The sequence below is a fragment of the Carettochelys insculpta genome, chromosome 1 (assembly GCF_033958435.1).
Source record: "Carettochelys insculpta isolate YL-2023 chromosome 1, ASM3395843v1, whole genome shotgun sequence".
Lineage (NCBI taxonomy): Eukaryota > Metazoa > Chordata > Testudines > Carettochelyidae > Carettochelys > Carettochelys insculpta.
In genome coordinates, this window is record NC_134137.1 from 133,721,594 (window position 1) to 133,734,475 (window position 12,882).

General features: G+C 43.3%; 1 protein-coding gene across 1 annotated transcript in view; it reads right to left on the bottom strand.

The window, feature by feature from the left end:
• Window positions 1-12,882, bottom strand: part of TUBGCP5 (tubulin gamma complex component 5) — a 57,452-nt gene that overhangs the window by 17,057 nt on the left and 27,513 nt on the right. The window contains exons 13-18 of the mRNA XM_074983302.1: window positions 12,299-12,567; window positions 11,123-11,321; window positions 7,851-8,039; window positions 5,773-5,955; window positions 5,160-5,244; window positions 4,235-4,355 (exon numbers count right to left, since the gene is read on the bottom strand). Coding sequence (XP_074839403.1) covers window positions 4,235-4,355; window positions 5,160-5,244; window positions 5,773-5,955; window positions 7,851-8,039; window positions 11,123-11,321; window positions 12,299-12,567 — 1,046 coding nt within the window. The remainder of the gene's footprint in view (window positions 1-4,234; window positions 4,356-5,159; window positions 5,245-5,772; window positions 5,956-7,850; window positions 8,040-11,122; window positions 11,322-12,298; window positions 12,568-12,882) is intronic.

A 12,882-nucleotide genomic window follows, 5' to 3' on the forward strand; every position in this document is an offset into this window, starting at 1 on the left:
CGACTGGAAGGGGATGGCGTACCCCGTGGCTATGATCTCCAGCACCCATTTGTCTGTGGTGATCCTTTGCCACTGGTCGTAGAATGGTCGGAGGCGATGGTGGAATAGTCGCTTCGGATGACCTTGTGCGATGGTAGTGATGGCGCAGCCCTGGATCTGTATGTCAAACTTGTGGCCTTTGGCCCCGCCCCGAGGACACACGGCTCTGTTGTGAACGTCGCCTGGGAGTTCTGTACTGCTGGTGCTGTTGATGTCGCCCTTGCTCGTAACCCCTGTAGTACTGGGGGCGCTGTTGCTGGTACTGGTACCGTCTTTGTTGAGGGTAGTACCTTTTCTTTGTGTATGGAGGGGTGTAAATCCCCAGGGTCCTGAGTGTGGCTCTTGAATCTTTACTGGAATGAAGGACCGAGTCAGTTGATTCAGCAAACAGCTTCTGCGAGTCGAAGGGAAGGTCAACTATCTTCGCCTGCAGATCCCTCGGTATACCCGAAGTCTGGAGCCAGGACTCCCTTCGCATCACCACTGCCGTTGCTGTGGAACGTGCTGCTGTGTCCGCAACGTCCAGGGCGATCTGAACTCCCGTCCTTGAGGCCGCGTAGCCTTCTTGCACTATGGCCTTGAGCACCGGCTTTTTGTCCTCTGGAAGCGAGTCCATGAGGGAGGTTAACCTGGAATAGTTGTCGAAATTATGGTTCGCTAAGTGCGCTGCGTAATTTGCCATTCGCAACGTTAAAGTGGAGGAGGAGTAGACCTTTCTGCTGAACAGCTCTAGCTTCTTGGCATCTTTGTCTGTTCCCCCTGTCCTGAATTGAGATGTCTTTGATCTTTGCTGCGAGGACTCCACCACCAAGGAATTTGGCTGTGGGTGGCTGAACAGGAACTCCATGCCCTTCGCCGGCACGAAGTATTTCTTATCCGCTCTGTTTTGGACAGGCGGAATAGTCGCAGGGGTCTGCCATATCGTAGTGGCGGACTCTAAGATCGCTTCATCAAGCGGTATTGCTACTCTGGAGGAGGCCAGAGGTCTCAAATTTTTGAGGAGCTTATGGTGTTTCTCTTGCACCTCTGCTGTCTGGATGCCTTGCGTGAAGGCCACCCTCTTAAACAGCTCTTGAAACTGTTTGAGATCGTCCGGAAGATGGACGTCCCCCAGGGCCGTAGCCTCGTCCGGGGAGGAGAGTGAGGAACCGCTGGGGTACGTCTCTCTGGACCCTTCCGGTTCCTGCTGGTGATGGTACACCCTCTCGCTAGAGGTTTGCGAGGGAAAATCTCGGGGTTCCATAACCAGTCCCCCCTGAGATGCTTGAGTCTCTGTCCCCGGTCGCAATTGCCCTCGGGGTACGAGATCGTCTGTGGGGATCTTTCCCTAGTAGATTGCCGATGGTGTCTATGCCCCGCGTGGTAGGGGCGACCATGGCAGTATAGGCACTGCTCTTGGGAAGGTGACCTAGACCACTCCCTTGGTGCATACCCTCTGCGTCTGGGGGAGGGAGATCGTCGAGACACTGGAGAGAGCGATTTTGCATAATAGTCCAGCGGTTCAAACCCCAGGAAGGGTGAAGGTGGTCCCAGCCAGGGTGAGGCTGGTTGCAAAAATGGAGAAGGGGGCTCTGGGTAGGCTAGGGGGGCCCCTGCCTTCTGGTTGGAGTCTGCAACATAAGCGGAGGGCTGTGAGAAAGCGACTCCACAGCCCTGTCCGGAGAGGGGCTGCAATGCCTCCTCTTGTGTGCAGCCTACCCCCTCCCTGGAGGAGGTAACTCCGCCCCCTGACGCACAGGGGATCCCAGCCCCGTCCGCACCGTGCTAGGCACGCTTGAAGGCGGTGCCGCACGTGCGGTGTCCTTCGGTGCCTGCAGGCTGCGTGCCTGCGCGCTCTGCACCACCGGTTCCCCGGGGGGTCGGTGCCGCTACCTGCGGTGCCGCCGGTACCGGCGCTTGTTTAGCTGCCGCCCTGCCTGCGGTGCGGGGCGGCTGGCTGATTATTGGAGGCTGAGCCGCTTCCACGTGGCTCTCCGTGCCGCCGCCGATCAGCTGTTGCTGCGGCTGGGGGCTGCTCGCTCCTCCCGTCCCGCTCGCTGTTGCTGCCGGCAGGGATCGGGCTGGGGAGGCTTTCCTCCGTTTTTGCGCTGATGGGGTGAGGGAGGCAGCTTTCCTTTTATGGGCCCCGGAGGGTCCCTCCTGCTGCGGCCGCTCCGGCACATCTGGCTGGAGGGCCTTATCAAAAAGCCGCATCTCCCTGTCTCTCCGTGCTCTGGCTGTTAATTTAGCACAGAAGGAGCATTTCTGTGCAACATGGGACTCCCCAAGGCACCTTATGCATAGACTGTGCCCATCGGACGCTGGCATCGCCTCTTGGCAGGACTCACATTTTTTAAATCCTGAAGAGGACATTGTTGGTGAGTCTTTCAGTTGTTAAACGGGTACTTAGCACCTTCTCTGTGCTGTTTTCCCCTTCCGATGGCCTGCTGCAGCAGGAGGGCTGATGGCCCTATGCTCCTGGCCTCCGGCGCTTGTTACTGGGACTGGATTGAAGCTGTCCCACTTGTAGTTTGTTTGTTGCTTTTTTTTTTTTTTTTTTTTGCAAAAATAACAACCGGCTAACTTGCAGTAGCCTAAGTACTTGAAAAACTTTAAAGAAAAACAGTTAAAGTCATTGAATACGCTACTTGGCCTTAGCCTAGTTCGGATTCCGTCTGCAGCCGACGGCGGTTAAGAGGAACTGACGGGGACCGGGTCGCGCACATGGCCAGGAGCGCGCAAGGGAGCGGCGCGCGCCGGCGCATGCGCGGTCCGGCAGAAACTGCTTGGAAGATCCGATCTGCGGCGCCGGGCAAGCCCGACACCTATTGTGGAGCACCCGCGGGGACACTTGAAGAAGAACTATCATATATTGAAATATTAATTGGTAGGGGATATTAAGATGTAATTAATTAACATTTGCTACATATTAAAGATAGAACATTTTATGTAAGTATTTTTTAAAAAACACATAAACAAACTTATCTTCGCAAAAGGGAGAACACTGCAAAGCCCAGTCATATTCTTAAAAATTAAAATTCTTTTTAGCAAGTTAAGTACAGTGCTCAATATCTTTAGTGACACAATGAACAAAAGGGGTTATAAAAGCGTTTAGGTGAAACCTGAGCCAAATCATTCAAACGGTCTAGATGTCGCAGTTTTGTTTTCAAAGGTTAACAAGAGTGAACTATTTTACATAAAGCGCTGAATAATTTTGCCACCGAAGTGGAATATTGGAAGAATCCCTGCTCCTCCTCTCTCCTCCATCCCCACCCGAAAGTATCCCCCACACGCCATACGGACCTTGACCACACAATTAAGAAGTTAATAAATTTTCTGCCAGCACAGGAAAATTAAACTCCAATTCAAATGACACATTCTGACCTACGTACATTTCCTTTGTAGTTTCAAATGGGTAACTATTTGCACAACCACTTAGGAAAGGAAGTAATGTTACTGGTAAAATCACGGCTTTATTTGCATTAGGATATGATGCACAGGACTTCCTTCAATAAATATAACTGAAAAATTACCTAGCAATAAGTCTCAGGGATTTGAAAAAAACAAACAAAACAAACTACACACCTAACTATAGCTGAATTAATGTATGGTAGCTGGTAGGGGTTCTTTGCAAACAGAGGCAGATTGACCCAATTCTGCATTTGGTGCCTAGATACCATACTCCAGTGATGGTTTCAAAAGAAATGCCTCAATAAATATAACCAGCTATATTTAATGGCTGTATTAAATTTGACACAGATATGATCAATTCTATTAAGCCATCAAGGATCCAACTTGATAATCTCTTATCCTGGATGCTCATACATCAAATACCACAGATGAGGAAAATTTGCTATGAAGATGGATGGGTATTGCCCCCAGCAAAATCAATTTTAATTCAGAACTTATTTCCAAAATTTTTTAACTCTACATGTCAGGAAAGAATTTCCCTACTTGAAAACCAGTGAAGTTAGCCAAAAGACTCCCATTCATTTCAGCAGGTTCAGATGAGATCCAATGTGACTTTTACACTGCTCTGCTGAGCAACATTAATTTAACAACTACTTTTCTCAGTAACTGGTAAATACTACAAATACAAGCTAATATTCTACAATATTGACTTTTCAATACTGGGTGTATTCGAACAACTGAACAGCATGGATTTTCAGTGATACAGATCTAAGATTAAATATTTCTTGTTTAAGACATTTCTTACCATCAAATCGTAAAACATCTAAACTGTATTTGGCCCACTTTATTTGTAATAAGAGAAGAAAAACTTGATTGTAAATTTTTTGACATTCTAAACTTATAACTATATCCACAGGCCAAGGGACCTAAAGGAAAAAAAAAAATGAAACCTTAATTTCATGGAGCGATTTGATGTTATAGGTTGCACTTGTGTGGTCTGGCATGGTCAGGACCTGACCTGCCCTGAGCAAGAGAATTTGCCAGACCAAGCAAGGTTTCCTGGCATGGCCCCACGCGCCCCCCGCCTCCTTGCCCACCTGCTCTGGCCTCAGCCCCTCTCCTGCTGTCATGGGGCTGCGCAGGGTACCCACCAGCCCTGCTCCTGGAGCTCCAGCCCCAGGTGTGGCACCAAGGGACTGCAGCACGGGTTCTTGCCAGCCCCATGTGGAGCTCCAGCCCAGTGTTCCGCCGGGCTGCAGCAGATGATCCGGCCGGCCCATGCAGAGCTCCAGCACCAGCCCAGGGCTGCAGTTGGGCTCCAACCTGCACTGTGCATGGGACTCCAGCCCTGGTCCTGAGCTGCCTGGGGCTGCAGGAGGGCTCTCGCCAGCCAGTGCTGCCCTGGGGCTCCAGCCCTGGCATGGTGCTCCCAGGCTCCAGACCTGGACTGAACTCCCCCAGCTGCAGCAGAGCTCCATCCCTGAATGCCAGGGCTCTGATGCTGAATTCCTGGGGCCTCTGGCCCTAGCCCCTTGCTAATAAGGACTGCCACAGGGTGCCTACCCTCCTTTTAGCTGGCAGGTGGACCTTCTGCACCGGCTCTCTCCCCCAGGAGCATCCATGCTCCTGCCACACACAAGATGTTGCCGGACAAGATAATGCAGGTTTTTGGAGGTACAACCTGTACTTCAAATGTATTTTAGAATTAAAGGAAAAGAAACATTTTTTACCTTGTAGCTCAATGTTAAGCCATCTAAGGTATGGACAGGGAGTTTCTTCTTTGCTGTATCGACACTTTCAAATGATATAGACAGCCTACAAAAAGAAAAAAAGTATTCTAGCTACTGATGGTTAGTATTAAACTGGTAGGTATCTTAAAACATTTTGGTTTAATCTGTCATTGCTAAATATCAATGATGAGATTTAACCTTGTATAGAAAGACTTATACAGAGATCTCTACAAAAAGCAATAAAAACATTGTATAAAAGAATAACTAATGAAGATGTTACTGCAAGTGAATATATATGGGAACTTACTGTGGAGTAAAACAAATATCTAAAAATGAAAACTAGTTTTAGTGCACAGATTAATTAATGCACTGGTATTTTATGTTGACCTTACTTCCACAATACTGGATTTTGAATAATTTATCAATACACACTATAATTTCTGACAGTGTCACAAAGACCTATGAGGGTAACCTAACAGCTATACTGATGATTAAAGTCATAATAGAGTCTGATATTTAGGTATTTCATAACCTATCATTTCAACAAGAAGGCAGAAGAATTTGATTTTTTTTCCCTGTCATTTTTACTCTAAATATAATTCCATGATTTTACCGTGAACTGTCTTCTGGGTAACGCTGCCCAACTGCTTCCTGGAGTTGGACATTTAGAAATGATACATTCTGCCAAGTTTCCTTTTCTCTTATCTTGTCAAAAATAGATGTGTAGAAATCATACATAGTATCGCCAGCTTCAAGCAAGAAAAAGTTTCGCATTGCCTGCAAATACTCTACCAGCCTAAACAGGGAATACAAATATACAAATATCTCTTCAATCTGCATTGTAAGTCTTCCTTTAATATAAAATGCCACATTACATAATTCCAATATTTAAAAGTCTCATCATAACAAGACCCCCAAATAAATCCTAGAGTCCAGTAAAGTCTATTATACATTTTTTCCACATAGCCAGAGGTAGCAAAATACTTAATCATGTGCTTAGCCCAAAACATTGATGGTACCATTTACTTCAGTAGGATTATTCATGTACTCAGGCACTTTTCTGGATCAGGCCTCCAGTTCCCTAGAAGAGCTTTAGGGAGAGAAATACTGTCTCTCTCTAAATGTGGAACTTGAGAAAATTCCAACTTCAGTGGGAGTTTTGCTTATGTAAGGGTCCCACTATCAGTTTCCTATCTATTAAGGAAAAGGGGGAATAGTATTTCCCTCTTTCTACAGAGGTTCTAGGAGACACTTAGATACTACAGTGATAGGAGCCATATGAGAAATAAATAGAAAGACGGTGACCTAGTACTAGCTGAAAGTTCATAAGAGCAGGTCACTTTAATTGAACACAACATGACAATATCACATAATTAATGGCACTGTAATGGTCCCATTCTAAATTGATAATCATATTCTGTCTTCCCAAAATTTCTCCTGCATTTTCAGCTGATTGTGTGAAGGCCTGGTTCCACTGAAGTCTATGATAACTTTGAAGTTAACTTAAATAGGATCAAGATTTTACCCATTACTCTTTTGGAACATTTACATGTGTGCCAATTTCTTACTCATTTTTAATACTTCTCTACACAGAAATACTTAATACCATAATAACTAGATGAAGTTAGGTTCCTTTTAAACATTATTTAATTAAATAAAAAGTTGTATAGGTTTTAATCACACTCCTAGCTTTACTTTTTCCTTTGCTTACCCTTATTATTGGTATTACAATTAGTACTTAGAGACCCAAACTGAGATCGGAACTTATCATACTACATGCTATACAAATATATACAGTAAACCCTCGAGTTATCGGGGGGGTGGGATTGTGTTCTTGCAACCACCCCGTGTAACTCAAATATCACACAAGTCATGGGGAGAAGGGAACCAGGCTCCCATGGGCTTTTAGGAGCCAGGAAACTGACCAGCCTTGTGCTTGCAGAGCCAAGAAAATGACCAGGGCAGAAGCCTTGATCAGTTTCCTGTCTCCAGCCAGTGGTGGGGAGCCAGGAACCAGAGGTGGGGAGCCAGGAACCAGGGGCAGCCTGGCCAGTTTCCTGGCTCTGCAAGTGGAGGGGAGCCAGGAGCCAGGCTGCCATGTGGTTCCCAGCTCCCTGTCACTCAGGGGACCGGAAAACCACTCCTGTCAGGAGCAGCAAGAGTCAGGCTGCTGCCCATGACAGGAGCGGTTTCCCTGCTCCTGTCAAGGGCGTCAGTCATGTTAATCCAACACACACACAACTTGGTTGCTTACATCTCAAGGGTTTACTGTAGTGAGAAATGGTCCCTACAAAGACGACATTGCAAATTAGCAGCTTGTCTACATTTACAATTCTACACAATACAGTGCAACTACACTTCCGTACAGACATTACCTACACAGAGGTATTCTCACATTGGTGCAGATAAAACACTTCTCCAAGAGATGATAACTTCCATCAACCTAGCACTGCCTATATGGGGACTTAGGTCACTTTAACTATGTCACTCAATGTGCATTTTTTTAACAGCTGAGTGATGCAGTTACACCAGCATAACTTTCTAGTGTCGACTGGGTGTAAGTAAGGGATAAGAACAATACAGTCAGAACTAGAAAATGTTATTTTTCTTAAAATAAGTTATGTTTTTACAGTATGGCGTACCAACAATAATGGAATATGCTTTTAAGCAGGACCTAATTTCATTTCTTACCTGTAAACCTTCTTTAAAGTTTGCATTAGGTTGCCACAGCATTCCAGATATTGCTTATCTATGTGAGGGTATAGGCAAGACCTTAATGTCAGTTCAAATGTCTGGCATGTCACTGATTCAGAGGATCTATCCACACTAACATCACCACCAGTAAATTTTTCATGAAAGTCACTTTGCTCCAAATACAGCCTTCATTAAAAAAAACAAAAAACGCTGCTTAGATAAAAAGTAATTTATCCGTATAATAACAATCTATGGTACATTTAAAATTTGTGGTCTCACTTAGTTTTTTGTTTTTAAAAAAGCTTTGAAAAAATAGTAAATAATTCATTACAATACTGGTAACTCAATGGATATCAGTGCCATAACTAAGACTATACTCATCACCATTTTGAGTGACCATTCATACAAGCATTGTATAACAAGGTATACGAGTACTAGTTTGAAACGAAAAGCAGTCAAGTAGCACTTTAAAGACTAGCAAAATAGTTTATTAGGTGAGCTTTCGTGGGACAGATCCACTTCTTCAGACCATAGCCAGACCAGAACAGACTCAATATTTAAGACACAGAGAACCAAAAGCAGTAAGCAAGGAGGACAAATCAGAAAAAGATAAGCAAGGTGAGCAAATCAGAGAGTGGAGGGGTGGGGGGGAAGATCAAGAATTAGCCTGAGTCAAGTATGCAGACGAGCCCCTATAGTGAAAGTTCCCATCACGATTTAAACCATGTGTTAATGTGCAGAATTTGAATATAAATGTCAGTTCGTCCACTTCTCTTTCTAAAACGGAGCGATAATGTCTCTTCAGTAACACACATACCTTGAGGTCATTGACAAAATGCCCCATTCCATTAAAATGTTGAATAACTGGTTTGTGGATCTGGAGTGTTTTGATGTCTGTTTTGTGCCCGTTGACCCTTTGTCTAAGGGAGTTAGAAGTCTGTCCAATACACAAAATATCTGGGCATTGTTGGCACATGATGGCATATATGAAGTTAGTAGAGGAGCATGAGAAAGTGCCTGTGATTCTGTGAGTAGCCTGGTTAGGTCCAGTGATGGTATTTCCAGAGAAGATATGTGGACAAAGCTGGCAGTGGGCTTTGTTGCAGGGAAAGGTTCCAGGACTGGTGTTCCTGGGGTACACACTGTGGCTGTTAGTAAGGATCCTCATGAGGTTGGGAGGTTGTCTGTAGGAGAGAACAACTTGACTCAATCTAATTCTGGATCTTCCCCCGCACCCCTCCACTCTCTGATTTGCTCACCTTGATTATCTTTGTCTGATTTGTCCTCCTTGCTTACTGTTTTTGGTTCTCTGTGTCTTAAATATTGAGTCTGTTCTGGTCTGGATATGGTCTGAAGAAGTGGGTCTGTCCCACGAAAGCTCACCTAATAAACTGTTTTGCTAGTCTTTAAAGTGCTACTTTACTGCTTTTTGTTTTGATAGTGTATAGACTAGCACGGCTTACTCTCTGAGTACTAGTTTGGATGATGTGCTGTAACTACCTAATCATTCATTCAGTGTTTTTATACCAGTTCTTGTAGTAGTTCTGAAAAGCAATACCAGTATAAATAACGCAGACGTCAATAATTAATTGTGTATATACATGAACTTTTAGGGCTAAAGAGAGATGTAAAGGCCTGAACAAGGGCTTATAGATTTATATATTCCAAGACCAAAAAAGAACCACTGTTATTGTTTAGTCTAGTCCTGCTGCATAACATCACAGAATTTTCCCAAAATAATTTTCTAAAGAATATCTTTTAGAAAAACATCAACCTTGATTTAAAAATTGCCAGTAATGAAGAATCCACTATGATCCTTTGTAAAGTGTTAATTACCATACCTTGAATATTCACACCTTATTTCCAGTCTAAATTTATCTAGTTTCAATCTTCAGCCATGGAATGCTGCCATACCCTTTCTCTTCGACCACAGAATCCATTATGAAGTACTTGTTCCCTACCCTTTAACACTCTTTGTTAAGATAAAGAGACTGAGTTTGCCGAGTCTAACATTATAAGGAATATTTTCTAATCCTTTCATCATTTTTGTGGCTCTTTTCTGAATATACTATCAACATCCTTCCTGAACTGTGAGCACCAGAACTATACACAGAATTCCAGCAGTAGATGCAGAGATGCCAAATATAGATTTGGGTAGCCTATATACAGGTCTAAGAGGGGGATTTTACTTCACTGCATAGCCACATAGCTCTTATCACAATCCCTCTTAGGCTATGCCTAGATTACAGGGATTGGTTAGCAGAAGTTTGCTTCAGAAGATCTCTTGCAACAAAACTTCTGTTGAGAGATCGCGTCCAGACTGCAGGGCAGATTGAAAGAGCGTGCTGCTCCGTTGACAGAGAGCGGCCAGACTGCCTGGCCACTCTGTCGGCAAAACGGCCACCCAGAACCACAGTAGACAGAGTTGCGCAGCACCCCTGAGACTCTTCTGTTGACAGAAGAACCTCCAGAATATTCAGAGTGGTGTTTTGTCAACAATTCTGTGTTCACAGCGGCATTCTTCCTTGTGGTGAGCGGAGTATGGTAGTCAACAGAAGCGCTGTGTTCTGTCAACAGAACATGCTTTGCAATCTGGATGCTTTACAGGTTTTGTCAACGAAATGGATGTTTTGGTGACAAAGCTTTTTAATCTAGACATAGCCTCAAAGGAATAAGACAAAACTTGGAAGTTAGGAAAACGCCAGCCCTAGATAGAGGTGAATATATGCTGCTGGAGCCAGCTCATGGACCTCTGAAAGCTGGATGAGGTGTGTGCTGGGAGGAAGAAACACATTCATTCTCCCTCCCAACACTCACCAAAGCTGGGTATTTCCTTGCCCCCTTTGTTGTCCTCCAGTGGAAGACATGAGTCATTGGGATGACCTGGGGAGCACAGTATGGCTTTTTTTCTCTTCCCTTTTCCACCATTCTACTACAGCAGCTCTAGCAGCAACCAAGTGTTCACAATGAATGAGATGGTGCTGTTGCGACAGCAATGGTAGCTGGACTTATGTATCTCATTTTATTAATAAGAATTGCTATGCTAGAGACAGTTCCCATTTTCTACACTACAAACATTCAAGTCCTGCTAGATGCAGCAGGCATATATTAAACCATTCTGAAAATACTAATTTCAATAACTTTTATTTTTAATTAACCTTTGGCCATTCATCATCTATCTGGGACAACATTTAGCTCTCCTTTAGACATGTTCCAGAGCTTCTGATAACACAGTTGTAAAATCAATTAACTTTCCAGTGTTCAATTACCTAGCAAAATTAATAGCCAGTAATGGATCATGAACATCATCCAGTTCTAAGTGTCTTTCTGCTATAGACTGCATCTTTATCAAACTCTGCTTTGTAGCTTGTTGTTCTGTAATAATATCTGGAACAGGTTCTTCCCCATGTCGCAAACGGGACTGCACAGACTCCAGAAACAACGTGTACAAACTCTTTCTTTCTGAATCTGAAGCAGACAGTAAAATGTATGATAAATATTAATCTAAGAAACAATGTTGATTATACTACAACAACAAAGTTAAGATTACCGTAAACATGGTTTTGCTTGTTATATTTCCATATGCAGCATTCACCAGTATCTAGGTTGCGATTTGCAAGACACTTACACACAAATCTAACTTTAAATATTGATATTGATGTGCCTATTTATATGCTTAATGTTGCATACACACTAAAATATCTTGCTGAGCTGGGACCTAAAATATGAAATATCATAGGCACAAAGTAACCACCAGTCATTAATACAAAACATATTTTCATCCATCGTTTATCCCCTCCCTTCCAATAGGAATAACGGAAATAAAAAGACATTACAAAATAATGCAAAGCTACCTCACTCTACATTTAAATAGAAAGGGACTTATACAACCTACAAATAGCTAATTGATGTTGTCCCACATGTGAGGACTACAGATATCACAGTTCTCACTGTCCTTTGTGTATCACCACTCATGATGATTACTCCGAATATTCAGCATATCTACAGTTACATCAAGCTCTTCAGGCAAATCAACAACAGGCTTTCCTCAGTCAGGAATCCTATTATTATCTATCATTCCTAAACCAATGAACTGTTCAGTAATTGGAAAAACTGATTAGTCACATATGAAAATAAGTTTATGGTTTGAATAAACATCTTAAAAAGTAAAAAGCTTAAGAAATTAAAATAAAAAGAAATAAAAGAAATTCTGCATTAAGATAAAAATTGATTCTTCTCACATTGATTTTTGTCTTGTATGCATCAGGGGTTTCGGAGTAGAACCAGTTGTTTCAAATCAAACCCGAAGTTACAAATCACACAATGCAAGTGTAACAAAGAGAGTTCTATACTCGAAAAAGAGTGGACTGTAACAAATATCAGTGCATCCTAAACACAAATTCTGTCATACATAGTGGAGAATACTTTTCACAAATTATTTTCACCTCTTGATACAGCTTGCTGTGGAGAATTATCTTTGGATTGTAGGTTCTTCAACAATTGCATGGACTTTCCAGCCATGATTATTTGTTTTAGTACTGGTTTCAGAAAGGAGACCATTGTGTGCTGCCTGCTTGAGGGAGCCTGATCACTGCCAGAGCTGGCACTCGCATTATCACTCATTTTCTCTTCATTCTCCATCTTTTCTGACACACTATACAAGGTGTAAGTAGCATACCAAAAATCCCTGTGATTAACTGGGACGTTTTTGTTTCTACAACAGAGAAAGAAAATCATTCAACGTTGTCCTTTTAAAAAGGTAAGTCTTCACCATTAAATAATAATATACATCTTCTATTTAGATTTCATCTTCCATTTGGAATGATACATAAGCACTATAGAAAAGACAGATTCATAGAAACGTAGAGCTGGAAGGAACACTGAGAAGTCAGCAAACCTAGTTCTCTGCTCCAAGGCAGGACCACATCAACCTACAGTCTCGACACTCTCTGACAGATGTTTGTCCAACCTACCCTTTACAATTTCCAGTGATGGAGAGTCCATACCCTCCTCCTTTTGAAGACTATTC